We start from the raw sequence: 20,049 nt of genomic DNA on the forward strand, positions 1-20,049 counted from the left end.
CTATAGTAACAGAGCTATATTCACGGAGCTATAGTAGCTATAGTAACGGAGCTATAGTAACGGAGCTATAGTAACGGAGCTATAGTAACGGAGCTATAGTAACAGAGCTATAGTAACAGAGCTATAGTAACGGAGCTATAGTAACAGAGCTATAGTAACGGAGCTATAGTAACAGAGCTATAGTAACGGAGCTATATTCACGGAGCTATAGTAACAGAGCTATAGTAACTATAGTAACAGAGCTATATTCACGGAGCTATAGTAACTATAGTAACGGAGCTATAGTAACTATAGTAACAGAGCTATAGTAACGGAGCTATAGTAACGGAGCTATAGTAACTATAGTAACAGAGCTATATTCACGGAGCTATAGTAACTATAGTAACGGAGCTATAGTAACAGAGCTATAGTAACGGAGCTATAGTAACAGAGCTATAGTAACGGAGCTATAGTAACGGAGCTATAGTAACGGAGCTATAGTAACAGAGCTATAGTAACGGAGCTATAGTAACGGAGCTATAGTAACGGAGCTATAGTAACAGAGCTATAGTAACAGAGCTATTGTAACGGAGCTATAGTAACGGAGCTATAGTAACGGAGCTATAGTTACAGAGCTATAGTAACGGAGCTATAGTAACGGAGCTATAGTAACGGAGCTATGGTAACGGAGCTATAGTAACGGAGCTATAGTAACAGAGCTATAGTAACGGAGCTATAGTAACGGAGCTATAGTAACGGAGCTATAGTAACGGAGCTATAGTAACAGAGCTATAGTAACGGAGCTATAGTAACAGAGCTATAGTAACGGAGCTATAGTAACGGAGCTATAGTAACAGGGCTATAGTAACGGAGCTATAGTAACAGAGCTATAGTAACGGAGCTATAGTAACGGAGCTATAGTAACAGAGCTATAGTAACGGAGCTATATTCACGGAGCTATATTCACGGAGCTATAGTAGCGGAGCTATAGTAACGGAGCTATAGTAACGGAGCTATAGTAACGGAGCTATAGTAACGGAGCTATAGTAACGGAGCTATAGTAACGGAGCTATATTCACGGAGCTATATTCACGGAGCTATAGTAACGGAGCTATAGTAACGGAGCTATATTCACGGAGCTATAGTAACAGAGCTATAGTAACTATAGTAACAGAGCTATAGTAACAGAGCTATAGTAACAGAGCTATAGTAACAGAGCCATAGTAACAGAGCCATAGTAAAGGAGCTATAGTAACGGAGCTATAGTAACGGAGCTATAGTAACAGAGCTATAGTAACGGCGCTATAGTAACGGCGCTATAGTAACAGAGCTATAGTAACGGAGCTATAGTAACGGAGCTATAGTCACAGAGCTATAGTAACAGAGCTATAGTAACGGAGCTATATTCACAGAGCTATAGTAACGGAGCTATAGTAACGGAGCTATAGTAACTATAGTAACAGAGCTATATTCACGGAGCTATAGTAACTATAGTAACGGAGCTATAGTAACAGAGCTATAGTAACAGAGCTATAGTAACAGAGCTATAGTAACAGAGCTATAGTAACAGAGCTATAGTAACGGAGCTATAGTAATGTAGCTATAGTAACAGAGCTATAGTAACGGAGCTATAGTAACAGAGCCATAGTAACAGAGCTATAGTAACGGAGCTATAGTAACGGAGCTATAGTAACAGAGCCATAGTAACAGAGCTATAGTAACTATAGTAACGGAGCTATAGTAACGGAGCTATAGTAACGGAGCTATAGTAACAGAGCTATAGTAACTATAGTAACGGCCACCTGCAAGTCCCCTGCAGCCATGATGCTTTATACCCCCCAGAGCCAATCCCTTCGCCCCCTAACCCCCACAACTATGTCACCAGCTTTTCTCCCCAACACTCTGACCGTCTCAGACTAGGCTAGCTGATTAGACCTCAGCTACACCTTTTACCAACCAGCAGGACACACTCCCTCCAAATACCACATCATTAAAATCATATTTCAACAGAAATATTAAACAGAAAACAGATGGTATAAAATCCAAAACAACCCACACATCCCAGCTGTGCAGTAATTTGTCAAGGGGGAAAGACAGAAAGCCTAGTCTGAATGTCCAGTCCAGCCACCTCCCTCCCTCCCTCCCTCCCTCCCTCCCTCCCTCCCTCCCTCCCTCCCTCCCCCTACCATGTCCCACCCTCCCCTCCCTCCCTTCCTCCATGTCCTCTCCCCCCACTACCATGTCCCACCCTCCCCTCCCTCCCCAATCCTTGTCCTCCCTCCCCCTACCATGTCCCACCCCCCCTCCATCCCTCCCTCCATGTCCCTCCCTCCCTCCCTCCCTCCCTCCCTCCCTCCCTCCATGTCCTCTCCCCCCACTACCATCTCCCACCCTCCCCTCCCTCCCCTCCCTCCCCAATCCTTGTCCTCTCTCCCTCCCCCTACCATGTCCATCCCTCCCTCCCTCCCCAATCCTTGTCCTCCCTCCCTCCCCAATCCTTGTCCTCCCTCCCTCCCTCCCTCCCTCCCTCCCTCCCTCCATGTCCTCTCCCCCCACTACCATGTCCCACCCTCCCCTCCCTCCCCAATCCTTGTCCTCCCTCCCCCTACCATGTCCCCCCCTCCCTCCCTCCCTCCCTCCCTCCCTCCCTCCCTCCCTCCCTCCCTCCCTCCCTCCATGTCCTTTCCCCCCACTACCATCTCCCTCCCTCCCCTCCCTCCCCAATCCTTGTCCTCTCTCCCTCCCCCTACCATGTCCCTCCCTCCCTCCCCAATCCTTGTCCTCTCTCCCCCCCCCACCATGTCCCTCCCTTCCTCCCCCCTCCCTCCCTCCCCCCCCTCTTGTCCTCTCTCCCTCCCCCTACCATGTCCCTCCCTCCCTCCCCAATCCTTGTCCTCTCTCCCTCCCCCTACCATGTCCCTCCCTCCCTCCCCCCTCTTGTCCTCTCTCCCTCCCCCTACCATGTCCCTCCCTCCCTCCCCCCTCTTGTCCTCTCTCCCTCCCCCTACCATGTCCCTCCCTCCCTCTCACATGTACCTCCTCACTCCTCCCCTTCCACACCTCTCCATAAATAATCCAGTATTATTTATTGACATGTGGTTGCCATTGTTTGGTTTCCTAAACACTTAATCAGGATTTCAGATAGTGTTCTGGTGAGACATGTCAGTCACTATGTGGGGTACTATTTACAGTATCATCTCTATTGTTGTGTGTGCTTAGAAAACAGCTGTAATCTATTTATTAAACTCTGTCAGCTAGAGGAAATGTATATTATAAACCTGTCGTGAGTTTGGAAGGCTAATTTGACTTTCTCTGTCCGCTACAGGGAATGTTCATGTACATTACAAACCGTCATGAGTTTGGAAGGCTAATTTCCACAGCTAACTTTAACACATCACATTACAACAGTGATCTGTGGCAAATATTTGAGAATCAGGTGGTAAGTCCTCATATCCTACCCTCCTTGCTTTTGTTTGTTTTGTATATATCTTTTAATATTTGGTAACCACGAGATACGATCGCCCTTTGTCTGATTAATTTGTAGTAATGAAAAATATGATGTACTGTAAATATGCAGTGAACTCTGCTTAGCTGAAAAGGATCTGTGATTTACTGACAGAGTTCTGGGTTTTGTCTGGGAGTGTCTGGTGAGAGCAGAGTGTCTGGTGAGAGCAGAGTGTCTGGTGAGAGCAGAGTGTCTGGTGAGAGCAGAGTGTCTGGTGAGAGCAGAGTGTCTGGTGAGAGCAGAGTGTCTGGTGAGAGGAGGGTGTCTGGTGAGAGCAGAGTGTCTGGTGAGAGCAGAGTGTCTGGTGAGAGCAGAGTGTCTGGTGAGAGCAGGGTGTCTGGTGAGAGGAGAGTGTCTGGTGAGAGCAGGGTGTCTGGTGAGAGGAGAGTGTCTGGTGAGAGCAGAGTGTCTGGTGAGAGCAGAGTGTCTGGTGAGAGCAGAGTGTCTGGTGAGAGGATAGTGTCTGGTGAGAGCAGAGTGTCTGGTGAGAGGAGAGTGCCAGAGGATAAGCTGTGAGAGGTATGCAGGTCAGTGAACAGCCTAAGAGACTAACGGAGCACTATTCCAACTCTCTCTGTCTCTCTCTCTCTCTCTCTCTCTCTCTCTCTCTCTCTCTCTCTCTCTCTCTCTCTCTCTCTCTCTCTCTCTCTCTCTCTCTCTCTCTCTCTCTCTCTCTCTCTCTCTCTCTCTCTCTCTCTCTCTCTCTCTCTCTCTCTCTCTTTCTCTCTCTCTCTCTCTCTCTCTCAGGACTGGAAGGAGAAATACATCCACCCCAACTACACACGCATCTTCACAGATAACTACCTAGAAGAGGTGTGTATATCTTAAGCTACAGAGATCCAGTCATGTGAAAAGTACGTGTCTCTATTCGTGGATCACAGAGCGAGGTCCTCAGTGACTCAGTATGTGTCTCTAGCCGTGGATCACAGAGCGAGGTCCTCAGTGACTCAGTACGTGTCTCTAGCCGTGGATCCCAGAGCGAGGTCCTCAGTGACTCAGAACGTGTCTCTAGTCGTGGACATTTCTCTAGCTCATCTCTCTGTGTCTCATCTCTCTGTTTCTCCTTTAGTTCTAACTGTGTGTGTCGTTCTCCTCTAGCCGTGTCCAGATGTGTTCTGGTTCCCGGTCTTCACGGAGCGGGCCTGTGACGAGCTGGTGGAGGAGATGGAACACTACGGGTCCTGGTCAGGAGGCAACCACGAGGTCAGAGGTCAAACATAGCACATAGTACATACTGTAAAGTGATTAATAACATAGTACATACTGTAAAGTTGTGAATAACATAGTACATACTGTAAAGTTGTGAATAACATAGTACATACTGTAAAGTGATTAATAACATAGTATATACTGTAAGGTGATTAATAACATAGTACATACTGTAAAGTGATTAATAACATAGTAATACTGTAAAGTGATTAATAACATAGTACATACTGTAAAGTGATTCATAGTATATACTGTAAAGTGATTAATAACATAGTACATACTGTAAAGTGATTAATAACATAGTATATACTGTAAAGTGATTAATAACATAGTACATACTGTAAAGTGATTAATAACATAGTACATACTGTAAAGTGATTAATAACATAGTACATACTGTAAAGTGATTAATAACATAGTACATACTGTAAAGTGATTAATAACATAGTACATACTGTAAAGTTATGTGGTGGTGAACCTATAGGCCTTCACCCACTGGGGAACCAGGCCCTGACAGGCCCGCCCACTGGGGAGCCGGGCCCTGACAGACCCACCCACTGGGGAGCCGGGCCCTGACAGACCCACCCACTGGGGAGCCAGGCCCTGACAGGTCCACCCACTGGGGAGCCAGGCCCTGACAGACCCACCCACTGGGGAGCCAGGCCCTGACAGGTCCACCCACTGGGGAGCCAGGCCCTGACAGACCCACCCACTGGGGAGCCGGGCCCTGACAGACCCGCCCACTGGGGAGCCAGGCCCTGACAGACCCGCCCACTGGGGAGCCAGGCCCTGACAGACCCACCCACTGGGGAGCCAGGCCCTGACAGGTCCACCCACTGGGGAGCCAGGCCCTGACAGACCCACCCACTGGGGAGCCAGGCCCTGACAGACCCACCCACTGGGGAACCAGGCCCTGACAGACCCACCCACTGGGGAGCCAGGCCCTGACAGACCCACCCACTGGGGAGCCAGGCCCTGACAGGGCCACTCACTGGGGAGCCAGGCCCTGACAGACCCGCCCACTGGGGAGCCAGGCCCTGACAGACCCACCCACTGGGGAGCCAGGCCCTGACAGACCCACCCACTGGGGAGCCAGGCCCTGACAGACCCACCCACTGGGGAGCCAGGCCCTGACAGACCCACCCACTGGGGAACCAGGCCCTGACAGGCCCGCCCACTGGGGAGCCAGGCCCTGACAGACCCACCCACTGGGGAGCCAGGCCCTGACAGACCCACCCACTGGGGAGCCAGGCCCTGACAGGGCCACTCACTAGGGAGCCAGGCCCTGACAGGCCCACTGGGGAACCAGGCCCTGACAGGTCCACGCACTGGGATGCCAGGCCCTGACAGGCCCACCCACTGGGGAGCCAGGCCCTGACAGGGCCACCCACTGTGGATCCAGGCCCCAACAGGGCCACCCACTGGGGAACCAGGCCCTGACAGGCCCACCCACTGGGGAACCAGGCCCTGACAGGTCCACGCACTGGGATGCCAGGCCCTGACAGGCCCACCCACTGGGGAGCCAGGCCCTGACAGGCCCACCCACTGGGGAGCCAGGCCCTGACAGGCCAACCCAATCAGATTGATGTGGTTTAATCATTGTTGTGAACTTTTTCTATTAGAAATAGTGTGATTTTGAGTGTGGAAATCTGGAATATCTATAGGAAAACTCATAAATAAACATAGGAAAACAGGATTTTTCACACAGGGTGCATTTCCTTCGCTGGGCGGGCTGTTTGGCTAATATGTTCCGTCGCTGTTCTCTTGTTTCCTGGTCTCTCCTCCAATCAGGACAAGCGGATCACCGGCGGCTACGAGACCGTGCCAACCGATGACATCCACATGAAGCAGATCGGTTACGATAAGGAGTGGCTGCACTTCATCAGAGAGTTCATATCCCCCGTCACTCTCAAAGTCTTCTCCGGTTACTACACCAAGGTATCTGTCTGTCTGTCTGTCTGTCTGTCTGTCTGTCTGTCTGTCTGTCTGTCTGTCTGTCTGTCTGTCTGTCTGTCTGTCTGTCTGTCTGTCTGTCTGTCTGTCTGTCTGTCTCTCTGTCTGTGTCTGTCTGTCTGTCTGTCTGTCTGTCTGTCTGTCACATCATCTATTATATTACATCATCTATTATATTACATCATCTATTATATTACATCATCTATTATATTACATCATCTATTATATTACATCAACTATTATATTACATCAACTATTATATTACATCATCTATTATATTACATCATCTATTATATTACATCAACTATTATATTACATCATCTATTATATTACATCATCTATTATATTACATCAACTATTATATTACATCATCTATTATATTACATCAACTGTTATATTACATCAACTGTTATATTACATCAACTGTTATATTACATCAACTGTTATATTACATCAACTGTTATATTACATCAACTGTTATATTGCATCAACTGTTATATTACATCAACTGTTATATTGCATCAACTGTTATATTGCATCATCCGTTATATTACATCAACTATTTTATTACATCAACTGTTATATTACATCAACTGTTATATTACATCAACTGTTATATTACATCAACTATTATATTACATCAACTATTATATTACATCAACTGTTATATTACATCAACTGTTATATTACATCATATATTATATTACATCAACTATTATATTACATCATCTATTATATTACATCAACTATTATATAACATCATCTATTATATTACATCATCTATTATATTACATCAACTATTATATTACATCAATTATTATATTACATCAACTATTATATTACATCAACTATTATATTACATCAACTATTATATTACATCAACTATTATATTACATCAACTATTATATTACATCAACTATTATATTACATCATATATTATATTACATCAACTATTATATTACATCATCTATTATATTACATCAACTATTATATTACATCAACTATTATATTACATCATCTATTATATTACATCATCTATTATATTACATCAACTATATTACATCATCTATTATATTACATCAACTGTTATATTACATCATCTATTATATTACATCAACTGTTATATTACATCAACTGTTATATTACATCAACTGTTATATTACATCAACTGTTATATTACATCAACTGTTATATTGCATCATCCGTTATATTACATCAACTATTTTATTACATCAACTATTATATTACATCAACTATTATATTACATCATCTATTATATTACATCAACTATTATATTACATCATCTATTATATTACATCAACTATTATATTACATCAACTATTATATTACATCAATTATTATATTACATCAACTATTATATTACATCAACTATTATATTACATCAACTATTATATTACATCATATATTATATTACATCAACTATTATATTACATCATCTATTATATTACATCATCTATTATATTACATCAATTATTATATTACATCAACTATTATATTACATCAACTATTATATTACATCAACTGTTATATTACATCATATATTATATTACATCAACTGTTATATTACATCATCTATTATATTACATCATATATTATAATACATCAACTGTTATATTACATCATATATTATATTACATCAACTATTATATTACATCAACTATTATATTACATCATCTATTATATTACATCATCTATTATATTAAATCATATATTATATTAAATCATATATTATATTACATCATCTATTATATTACATCATATATTATATTACATAATCTATTATATTACATAATCTATTATATTACATCATATATTATATTACATCATATATTATATTACATCATATATTATATTACATAAACTGTTATATTACATCATATATTATATTACATCATATATTATATTACATAATCTATTATATTACATGATCTATTATATTACATCATATATTATATTACATCATATATTATATTACATCATATATTATATTACATCATATATTATATTACATAAACTGTTATATTACATCATATATTATATTACATCAACTATTATATTACATCATATATTATATTACATCATATATTATATTACATCAACTATTATATTACATCATATATTATATTACATAATTTATTATATTACATCATCTATTATATTACATCATATATTATATTACATAATTTATTATATTACATCAACTATTATATTACATCATATATTATATTACATAATTTATTATATTACATCATACATTACATATTATATTAGTAGGTAGCCTACTAACCAACACTTCGGACTAAACTTTTTAATCCCATCCAGATCTGTTGTACAACGTTTCATTGATCATAGGTTGAGCAGCAGATACTGTCTAAGAGATGGTGAAAGACATGTCATTTTGGGCTTAACTTCACATAGGGATGACTCATATCTCCCTCACTAGCTTTAAGCACCAGCTGTCAGAGCAGCTCACAGATCACTGCACCTGTACATAGCCCATCTGTAAATAGCCCATCCAACTACCTCGTCCCCATACTGTATTTATTTATTTATCTTGCTCCTTTGCACCCCAGTATCTCTACCAACATGTTCATCTTCTGCACATCAATCACTCCAGTGTTTAATTGCTATATTGTAATTACTTTGCCACTACGGCCTATTTATTGCCTTACCTCCCTTATCTTACCTCATTTGCACTCACTGTATATAGACCTTTTCTACTGTATTATTGACTGTATGTTTGTTTATTCCATGTGTAACTCTGTGTTGTTGTTTGTGTCGAACTGCTTTGCTTTATCTTGGCCAAGTCGCAGTTGTAAATGAGAACTTGTTCTCAACTAGCCTACCTGGTTAAATAAAGGTGAAATAAAAATGTAAGAGATGGCAAAATATATTATGTAAATGTGTGATTTGGGCTGTTCTCCACAGGGCTATGCATTGATGAACTTTGTAGTGAAGTACACCCCTGGCAGGCAGGCTTACCTGAGACCCCATCATGACTCCTCCACATTCACCATCAACGTTGCTCTCAACAGCAAAGGAACTGACTTCCAGGTAAGACATTGTACTGAATGTCAACACAGGAACTGACTTCCAGGTAAGACATTGTACTGAATGTCAACACAGGAACTGACTTCCAGGTAAGACATTGTACTGAATGTCAACACAGGAACTGATTTACAGGTAAGACATTGTACTGAATGTCAAAACAGGAACTGACTTCCAGGTAAGACATTGTACTGTTTCTCAACACAGGAACTGACTTCCAGGTAAGACATTGTACTGAATGTCAACACAGGAACTGACTTCCAGGTAAGACATTGTACTGAATGTCAACACAGGAACTGACTTCCAGGTAAGACATTGTACTGTTTCTCAACACAGGAACTGACTTCCAGGTAAGACATTGTACTGAATGTCAACACAGGAACTGACTTCCAGGTAAGACATTGTACTGAATGTCAACACAGGAACTGACTTCCAGGTAAGACATTGTACTGAATGTCAACACAGGAACTGACTTCCAGGTAAGACATTGTACTGAATGTCAACACAGGAACTGATTTACAGGTAAGACATTGTACTGAATGTCAAAACAGGAACTGACTTCCAGGTAAGACATTGTACTGTTTCTCAACACAGGAACTGACTTCCAGGTAAGACATTGTACTGAATGTCAACACAGGAACTGACTTCCAGGTAAGACATTGTACTGAATGTCAACACAGGAACTGACTTCCAGGTAAGACATTGTACTGAATGTCAACACAGGAACTGACTTCCAGGTAAGACATTGTACTGAATGTCAACACAGGAACTGACTTCCAGGTAAGACATTGTACTGAATGTCAACACAGGAACTGACTTCCAGGTAAGACATTGTACTGAATGTCAACACAGGAACTGACTTCCAGATAAGACATTGCACTGTATCTCAACACAAAAGTCCACTTATCTCATGTCCACAGTAGAGCACACAATGAAAATATACATTTACACACAGATATTGACTGGGTGCTGTGTTGTCTCTCTCTCTCCAGGGTGGTGGCTGTCGGTTCCACAGGTATAACTGCTCGGTAGATTCTCCCAGGAAGGGCTGGAGCTTCATGCACCCAGGCCGTCTGACGCACCTCCATGAAGGCCTGCCCACCACCAACGGAACACGCTACATCGCTGTCTCCTTCATTGACCCTTGAACCTTACACTCTACACTAGCATTTTATTCTTTTTTTTGTTGTTTTTGCTGTTTTGTTTTCATTGTTGTTTTTGTTGTTAATTTGATCTGTTTTTTTTTTTGTCCTAATGATGCAGTGCCTTATTGATGTTGTCATCATGACATTTTCCGGATGCAATTTACTGTACCCCCCCCAAAAAAATCTCAGTTTTTGTTTTTGTTGAAAAGAACACAAGACTGCAAAGGATTTGTATGTAAGGTCATGCCAGAGTCAGCCAATCACCTTCATTTGAAACTCTCTGTCAAACAGAGTGTGGTGCCTTAACATGATGACTGTAATTCACCATCTGCATTTCACGTCAAATATAGTAGAGCCTTCATACTTCACATCACTCAGAGTTTAATCATTCTAATCAATTTGTCAGTAATCCCACCCATAATCCTGATAAATTAGTCAGTAATCCCATCCATAATCCTGATAAATTAGTCAGTAATCCCACCCATAATCCTGATCAATTAGTCAGTAATCCCACCCATAATCCTGATCGATTAGTCAGTAATCCCACCGATAATCCTGATCGATTAGTCTAATCCCACCGATAATCCTCATCGATTAGTCAGTAATCCCACCCATAATCCTGATCAATTAGTCAGTAATTTGATCCATAATCCTTAACAATTAATCAGTAATCCCACCCATAATCCTGAACAATTAGTCACTAGTCCCACCCATAATCCTAATCAATTCATCAGTAATCCCACCCATACTCCTGATCAATTTGTCAGTAATCCCACCCATAATCCTGAACATATAGTCAGTAATCCCACCCAAAATCTTGAACAATGTCAGTAATCTCACCCATAATCTTGAACAATTAGTCACTTGTCCCACCCATAATCCTAATCAATTTGTCAGTAATCCCACCCATAATCCTGATGAATTTGTCAGTAATCCCACCCATAATCCTGAACAATTAGTCAGTAATCCCACCCATAATCCTGGACACTTATTCACTAGTCCCACCCATCATCCTAATCAATTTGTCAGTAATCCCACCCATAATCCTGATTAATTTGCCAGTAATCCCACCCATAATCCTGAACAATTTGTCAGTAATCCCACCCATAATCCTGATCAATTAGTCATTCATCCCACCCATAATCTAAAGGAAATATGTGTTAAGGGTTATTCTGCCAACAGGCATCTTGTTTTTACCGTTTTAGCTCAGTTACCTGTTTGTATGGTTAACCTGTACTTTAAAGGGTAGTTTTAAAACCATTGTCCACCCCTTTTAAGAACGTTGGGTTGCAGTTTGTTACCTGATGTTAATACGACCGACATGCCCAATGAAATATATATATTTTTTTTTTTGCACACCAGATAAAAACATGAATTACAGCAGAATTTAATGTGAATTCTGTTTGAATGAAGTTGGATATTGTCAAAAATGTTTTACTTGAAACGTTTTTTTACATCGCAGGACAACATCACAAGAGATGTTTACTTTCTCTGGAAGTTGTTTGTGAATGAACTTTGAACCTCAGCCAGTTCAAGTGCTTAACTTATTGTGAAATGGATGGAACCGTAATAAAAAGTTGTAAAAAACCAAACAGGAATAGTGTTTTTTTTTTATTTATAATCAGTCACATTGTCTTTTGAGAAATGTTCCCCATTGAAAGACTCAACCGTAGAGTAGGACGGGTGAAGAAGTTACAACACAGCCTGACATTTTCCCCCCTCTATTATAAAATTAACTTCTATTATCTTGAAAGCATCCGTCAAAACCATTAAATTATCCTTTTCTCTGCAATGTTTCAATAAAACCAACTTTGGAAAGAATTAAGACACAAATATACACTGAATTACACACTGAATTACACAGGGAAATACACACAGAAATACACACAGACACAAGGAGCCTTTAACTTACCTGATCTGTTAGCCCTTACTGTCATGTCTAAAGAACAGTTAACCCTCTCATCAGCCCTCACCAACACACACAAACCACTGCAGAATCAATCACAGTCAAGAACGTATGACCAAAGTTAATTTTTTATTTTTGTTTCACCTTTATTTAACCAGGTAGGCCAGTTGAGAATAAATTCTCATTTACAACTGCGACCTGGCAAAGCAGGTCTACAAAAACAACAACACAGAGTTACACAAACAAACGTACATTCAATAACACAAGAGAAAAATATATGTGCAGTGTGCAAATGTAGTAAGATTAGGGAGGTAAGGCAATAAATAGGCCATAGAGGCCGAATAATTACAATTTAGCATTAACCCTGGAGTGATAGATGTGCAGATGATGATGTGCAAGTAGAGATACTGGGATGCAAAAGAGCAAAAAAATACAAATATGGGGATGAGGTAGTTAGGTGTGCTATGTACAGATGGGCTGTGTACAGGTACAGTGATCGGTAAGATGCTCTGGTAGCTGATGCTTAAAGTCAGAGAGGGAGATATAAGTCTACAGCTTCAGTGATTTTTGCAATTCGTTCCAGTCAATGGCAGCAGCGAACTGCAATGAAAGGCGGCCTAAGTAGGTGTTGGTTTTGGGGATGACCAGTGAAATATACCTGGTGGAGCGCGTGCTACGGGTGGGCGTTGCTATGGTGACCAGTGAGCTGAGATAAGGTGGGGCTTTACCTAGCAAAGACTTGTAGATGACCTGGAGCCAGTGGCTTTGGCGACGAATATGTAGCGAGGACCAGCCAACGAGAGCATACAGGTCGCAGTGGTGAGTAGTATATGGGGCTTTGTTGACAACACGGATGGCACTGTGATAGACTGCATCCAATTTGCTGAGTAGAGTGTTGGAGGCTATTTTGTAAATGACATCGCCGAAGTCAAGGATCGGTAGGATAGTCAGTTTTACGAGGGTATGTTTGGCATTATGAGTGAAGGAGGTTTTGTTGCGAAATAGGAAGCCGATTCTAGATTTAATTTTGGATTGGAGATGCTTAATGTAAGTCTGGAAGGAGAGTTTACAGTCTATCCAGACACCTAGGTATTTGTAGTTGTCCACATATTCTAAGTCAGAACCATCCAGAGTAATAATGCTAATGCTAGACGGGCGGGCGGGTTCGGGCAGCAATCGGTTGAAGAGCATGCATTTAGTTTTACTAGCATTTAAAAGTAGTTGGAGGCCATGGAGTGTTGTATGGCATTGAAGCTGTTAAAACCTGTTACGGCTAGGGGTTCCCCCTCGACAATATCCGGTGAAATGGCTTTTTGTGACTTCTCTCTTTGGCTGGAAAAATGGCTGTGTTTTTCTGTGACTTGGCTCTGACCTAACATAATTGTTTGGTGTGCTTTCGTCGTAAAGCCTTTTTGAAATCGGACACTGTGGCTGGATTTACAACAAGTGTATCTTTAATATGGTGTATAATACTTGTATGTTTGAGGAATTTTAATTATGGGATTTCTGTTGTTTTGAATTTGGTGCCCTGCAGTTTCACTGGCTGTTGACGAGGTGGGATGCTACCGTCCCACATACCCTAGTGAGGTTAATCTAGCCATCGTGTCAGATTTCAAAAAGGCTTTACGACGAAAGCACACCAAACGATTATGTTAGGTCAGAGCCAAGTCACAGAAAAACACAGCCATTTTTCCAGCCAAAGAGAGGAGTCACAAAAAGCAGAAATAGAGATAAAATTAATCACTAACCTTTGATGATCTTCATCAGATGGCACTCATAGGACTTCATGTTACACAATACATGTATGTTTTGTTCGATAAAATTCATATTTATATCCAAAAATCTCAGTTTACATTGGCGCGTTATGTTCAGTAATGTTTTGCCTCCAAAATATCCGGCGAATTTGCAGAGCCACATCAATTTACAGAAATACTCATCATAAACGTTGATGAAAGATACAAGTGTTATGCATAGGATTAAAGATAAACTTCTCCTTAATGCAACCGCTTTGTTAGATTTCAAAAAAGCTTTACGGTGAAAGCACATCATGCAATAATCTGAGTACAGCGCTCAGCCACTAAAACAAGCCATACAGATAGCCGCCATGTTGTGGAGTCAGTAAAAGTCAGAAATAGCATTATAAATATTCAATTACCTTTGATGATCTTCATCAGAATGCACTCCCAGGGATCCCAGTTCCACAATAAATGTTTGTTTCGTTCGATAAAGTTCATCTTTATGTCCAAATACCTAATTTTTGTTTGTGCGTTTAGTTCACTAATCCAAATGCACAAGGCGATGACACTAAGTCCAGACGAAAAGTCAAAAAAGTTCCATTATAGTTCGTAGAAACATGTCAAACGATGTATATAATCAATCTTTAGCATGTTTTAATCATAAATCTTCAATAATATTCCAACCGGACAATTCCTTTGTCTTTAGAAAAGTAAGGGAATGGAGCTCGCTCTCACGGGACAGCGCACGATCAATAACTAAAGGCTTTCTGCTGAGCCACCTGCTTAGAGTGGTCTTATTCGCTCCCCTTTCACAATAGAAGCCTGAAACAACGTTCTAAAGACTGTTGACATCTAGTGGAAGCCTTAGGAAGTGCAATCTGACCCCATTTACACTGTATATTGGATCACTTGAAAAACTACAAACCTCAGATTTCCCACTTCCTGGTTGGATTTTTCTCAGGTTTTCGCTTGCCATATGGGTTCTGTATACTCACAGACATCATTCAAACATTTTTTGAAACTTCAGAGTGTTTTCTATCCAAAACAACTAATAATATGCATATCCTAGCTTCTGGGCCTGAGTAGCAGGCAGTTTACTCTGGGCACACTTTTCATCTGAATGTGAAAATACTGCCCCCTAGCCCAAAGAGAACAGTGTCCAAAGGATATTCAGTTCGTAGATGGAAAGTGAGATTAAAATCTATGAAATATTTACAAAAATAAATAGGAAAATTACTATATACACAAAACAAGACAAACACACGTCCGACTGCTATGCCATGTTGGAAATCATTGGCGAGGGAGTGGTTCTATGCTTCGTTGTGAGGTGTACTGTCTCTCTGTGTTGATGTTCAGTACAGTCTGTAGAGTGAAGGTTCAGTACAGTGTGTAGAGTGAAGGTTCAGTACAGTGTGTAGAGTGAAGGTTCAGTACAGTGTGTAGAGTGAAGGTTTAGTACAGTCTGTAGAGTGAAGGTTCAGTACAGTGTGTAGAGTGAAGGTTTACTACAGTCTGTAGAGTGAAGGTTTAGTACAGTCTGTAGAGTGAAGGTTCAGGACAGTGTGTAGAGTGAAGGTTCAGTACAGTGTGTAGAGTGAAGGTTCAGGACAGTCTGTAGAGTGAAGGTTCAGTACAGTCTGTAGAGTGAAGGTTTAGTACAGTCTGTAGAGTGAAAGTTTAGTACAGTGTGTAGAGTGAAGGTTCAGTACAGTCTGTAGAGTGAAGGTTTAGTACAGTGTGTAGAGTGAAGGTTCAGTACAGTGTGTAGAGTGAAGGTTCAGTACAGTGTGTAGAGTGAAGGTTCAGTACAGTGTGTAGAGTGAAGGTTCAGTACAGTGTGTAGAGTGAAAGTTCAGGACAGTCTGTAGAGTGAAGGTTCTGTACAGTGTGTAGAGTGAAGGTTCAGGACAGTGTGTAGAGTGAAGGTTCAGTACAGTGTGTAGAGTGAAGGTTCAGTACAGTGTGTAGAGTGAAGGTTCAGTACAGTGTGTAGAGTGAAGGTTCAGGACAGTCTGTAGAGTGAAGGTTCAGTACAGTCTGTAGAGTGAAGGTTCAGTACAGTGTGTAGAGTGAAGGTTCAGTACAGTCTGTAGAGTGAAGGTTTAGTACAGTGTGTAGAGTGAAGGTTCAGTACAGTCTGTAGAGTGAAGGTTTACTACAGTCTGTAGAGTGAAGGTTTAGTACAGTCTGTAGAGTGAAGGTTTAGTACAGTGTGTAGAGTGAAGGTTCAGGACAGTGTGTAGAGTGAAGGTTCAGTACAGTGTGTAGAGTGAAGGTTCAGGACAGTCTGTAGAGTGAAGGTTCAGTACAGTCTGTAGAGTGAAGATTCAGTACAGTGTGTAGAGTGAAGGTTCAGTACAGTCTGTAGAGTGAAGGTTCAGTACAGTGTGTAGAGTGAAGGTTCAGTACAGTCTGTAGAGTGAAGGTTCAGTACAGTCTGTAGAGTGAAGGTTTAGTACAGTGTGTAGAGTGAAGGTTTAGTACAGTGTGTAGAGTGAAGGTTCAGTACAGTGTGTAGAGTGAAGGTTCAGTACAGTGTGTAGAGTGAAGGTTCAGGACAGTCTGTAGAGTGAAGGTTCAGTACAGTCTGTAGAGTGAAGGTTTAGTACAGTCTGTAGAGTGAAAGTTTAGTACAGTGTGTAGAGTGAAGGTTCAGTACAGTCTGTAGAGTGAAGGTTTAGTACATTTACATTTACATTTAAGTCATTTAGCAGACGCTCTTATCCAGAGCGACTTACAAATTGGTGCATTCACCTTATGATATCCAGTGGAACAACCACTTTACAATAGTGCATCTAACTCTTTTAAGGGGTGGGGGGGTTAGAAGGATTACTTTATCCTATCCTAGGTATTCCTTAAAGAGGTGGAGTTTCAGGTGTCTCCGGAAGGTGGTGATTGACTCCGCTGACCTGGCGTCGTGAGGGAGTTTGTTCCACCATTGGGGTGCCAGAGCAGCGAACAGTTTTGACTGGGCTGAGCGGGAACTGTACTTCCTCAGAGGTAGGGAGGCGAGCAGGCCAGAGGTGGATGAACGCAGTGCCCTTGTTTGGGTGTAGGGCCTGATCAGAGCCTGAAGGTACGGAGGTGCCGTTCCCCTCACAGCTCCGTAGGCAAGCACCATGGTCTTGTAGCGGATGCGAGCTTCAACTGGAAGCCAGTGGAGAGAGCGGAGGAGCGGGGTGACGTGAGAGAACTTGGGAAAGTTGAACACCAGACGGGCTGCGGCGTTCTGGATGAGTTGTAGGGGTTTAATGGCACAGGCAGGGAGCCCAGCCAACAGCGAGTTGCAGTAATCCAGACGGGAGATGACAAGTGCCTGGATTAGGACCTGCGCCGCTTCCTGCGTGAGGCAGGGTCGTACTCTGCGAATGTTGTAGAGCATGAACCTACAGGAACGGGTCACCGCCTTGATGTTAGTTGAGAACGACAGGGTGTTGTCCAGGATCACGCCAAGGTTCTTAGCACTCTGGGAGGAGGACACAATGGAGTTGTCAACCGTGATGGCGAGATCATGGAACGGGCAGTCCTTCCCCGGGAGGAAGAGCAGCTCCGTCTTGCCGAGGTTCAGCTTGAGGTGGTGATCCGTCATCCACACTGATATGTCTGCCAGACATGCAGAGATGCGATTCACCACCTGGTTATCAGAGGGGGGAAAGGAGAAGATTAATTGTGTGTCGTCTGCATAGCAATGATAGGAGAGACCATGTGAGGATATGACAGAGCCAAGTGACTTGGTGTATAGCGAGAATAGGAGAGGGCCTAGAACAGAGCCCTGGGGGACACCAGTGGTGAGAGCACGTGGTGCGGAGACAGATTCTCGCCACGCCACCTGGTAGGAGCGACCTGTCAGGTAGGACGCAATCCAAGCGTGGGCCGCGCCGGAGATGCCCAGCTCGGAGAGGGTGGAGAGGAGGATCTGATGGTTCACAGTATCAAAGGCAGCCGATAGGTCTAGAAGGATGAGAGCAGAGGAGAGAGAGTTAGCTTTAGCAGTGCGGAGCGCCTCCGTGACACAGAGAAGAGCAGTCTCAGTTGAATGACTAGTCTTGAAACCTGACTGATTTGGATCAAGAAGGTCATTCTGAGAGAGATAGCAGGAGAGCTGGCCAAGGACGGCACGTTCAAGAGTTTTGGAGAGAAAAGAAAGAAGGGATACTGGTCTGTAGTTGTTGACATCGGAGGGATCGAGTGTAGGTTTTTTCAGAAGGGGTGCAACTCTCGCTCTCTTGAAGACGGAAGGGACGTAGCCAGCGGTCAAGGATGAGTTGATGAGCGAGGTGAGGTAAGGGAGAAGGTCTCCGGAAATGGTCTGGAGAAGAGAGGAGGGGATAGGGTCAAGCGGGCAGGTTGTTGGGCGGCCGGCCGTCACAAGACGCGAGATTTCATCTGGAGAGAGAGGGGAGAAAGAGGTCAAAGCACAGGGTAGGGCAGTGTGAGCAGAACCAGCGGTGTCGTTTGACTTAGCAAACGAGGATCGGATGTCGTCGACCTTCTTTTCAAAATGGTTGACGAAGTCATCAGCAGAGAGGGAGGAGGGGGGAGGAGGGGGAGGAGGATTCAGGAGGGAGGAGAAGGTGGCAAAGAGCTTCCTAGGGTTAGAGGCAGATGCTTGGAATTTAGAGTGGTAGAAATTGGCTTTAGCAGCAGAGACAGAAGAGGAGAATGTAGAGAGGAGGGAGTGAAAGGATGCCAGGTCCGCAGGGAGGCGAGTTTTCCTCCATTTCCGCTCGGCTGCCCGGAGCCCTGTTCTGTGAGCTCGCAATGAGTCGTCGAGCCACGGAGCAGGAGGGGAGGACCGAGCCGGCCTGGAGGATAGGGGACATAGAGAGTCAAAGGATGCAGAAAGGGAGGAGAGGAGGGTTGAGGAGGCAGAATCAGGAGATAGGTTGGAGAAGGTTTGAGCAGAGGGAAGAGATGATAGGATGGAAGAGGAGAGAGTAGCGGGGGAGAGAGAGCGAAGGTTGGGACGGCGCGATACCATCCGAGTAGGGGCAGTGTGGGAAGTGTTGGATGAGAGCGAGAGGGAAAATGATACAAGGTAGTGGTCGGAGACTTGGAGGGGAGTTGCAATGAGATTAGTGGAAGAACAGCATCTAGTAAAGATGAGGTCAAGCGTATTGCCTGCCTTGTGAGTAGGGGGGGAAGGTGAGAGGGTGAGGTCAAAAGAGGAGAGGAGTGGAAAGAAGGAGGCAGAGAGGAATGAGTCAAAGGTAGACGTGGGGAGGTTAAAGTCACCCAGAACTGTGAGAGGTGAGCCATCCTCAGGAAAGGAACTTATCAGGGCGTCAAGCTCATTGATGAACTCACCAAGGGAACCTGGAGGGCGATAAATGATAAGGATGTTAAGCTTGAAAGGGCTGGTAACTGTGACAGCATGGAATTCAAAGGAGGCGATAGACAGATGGGTCAGGGGAGAAAGAGAGAATGTCCACTTGGGAGAGATGAGGATCCCAGTGCCACCACCCCGCTGACCAGAAGCTCTCGGGGTGTGCGAGAACACGTGGGCAGACGAGGAGAGAGCAGTAGGAGTAGCAGTGTTATCAGTGG

At 43.1% G+C, this 20,049-nt stretch overlaps 1 protein-coding gene across 3 annotated transcripts in view; it reads left to right on the top strand.

Moving 5' to 3' along the window:
* LOC139531471 (procollagen-lysine,2-oxoglutarate 5-dioxygenase 2-like) overlaps window positions 1–12,452 on the top strand; it is a 175,314-nt gene extending 162,862 nt beyond the window's left edge. For 2 of the 3 annotated variants that reach the window (XM_071327946.1, XM_071327945.1), the window contains 6 exons: window positions 3,305–3,418; window positions 4,232–4,297; window positions 4,583–4,687; window positions 6,485–6,631; window positions 9,596–9,721; window positions 10,708–12,452. In XM_071327946.1, coding sequence (XP_071184047.1) covers window positions 3,305–3,418; window positions 4,232–4,297; window positions 4,583–4,687; window positions 6,485–6,631; window positions 9,596–9,721; window positions 10,708–10,863 — 714 coding nt within the window. In that variant the 3' untranslated portion in view covers window positions 10,864–12,452. The remainder of the gene's footprint in view (window positions 1–3,304; window positions 3,419–4,231; window positions 4,298–4,582; window positions 4,688–6,484; window positions 6,632–9,595; window positions 9,722–10,707) is intronic. The other variant, XM_071327947.1, reaches the window with a different exon arrangement.
* The last annotated feature ends 7,597 nt before the right edge of the window (window positions 12,453–20,049 follow it).

The sequence above is a fragment of the Salvelinus alpinus genome, chromosome 10 (genome assembly GCF_045679555.1).
Source record: "Salvelinus alpinus chromosome 10, SLU_Salpinus.1, whole genome shotgun sequence".
NCBI lineage: Eukaryota > Metazoa > Chordata > Actinopteri > Salmoniformes > Salmonidae > Salvelinus > Salvelinus alpinus.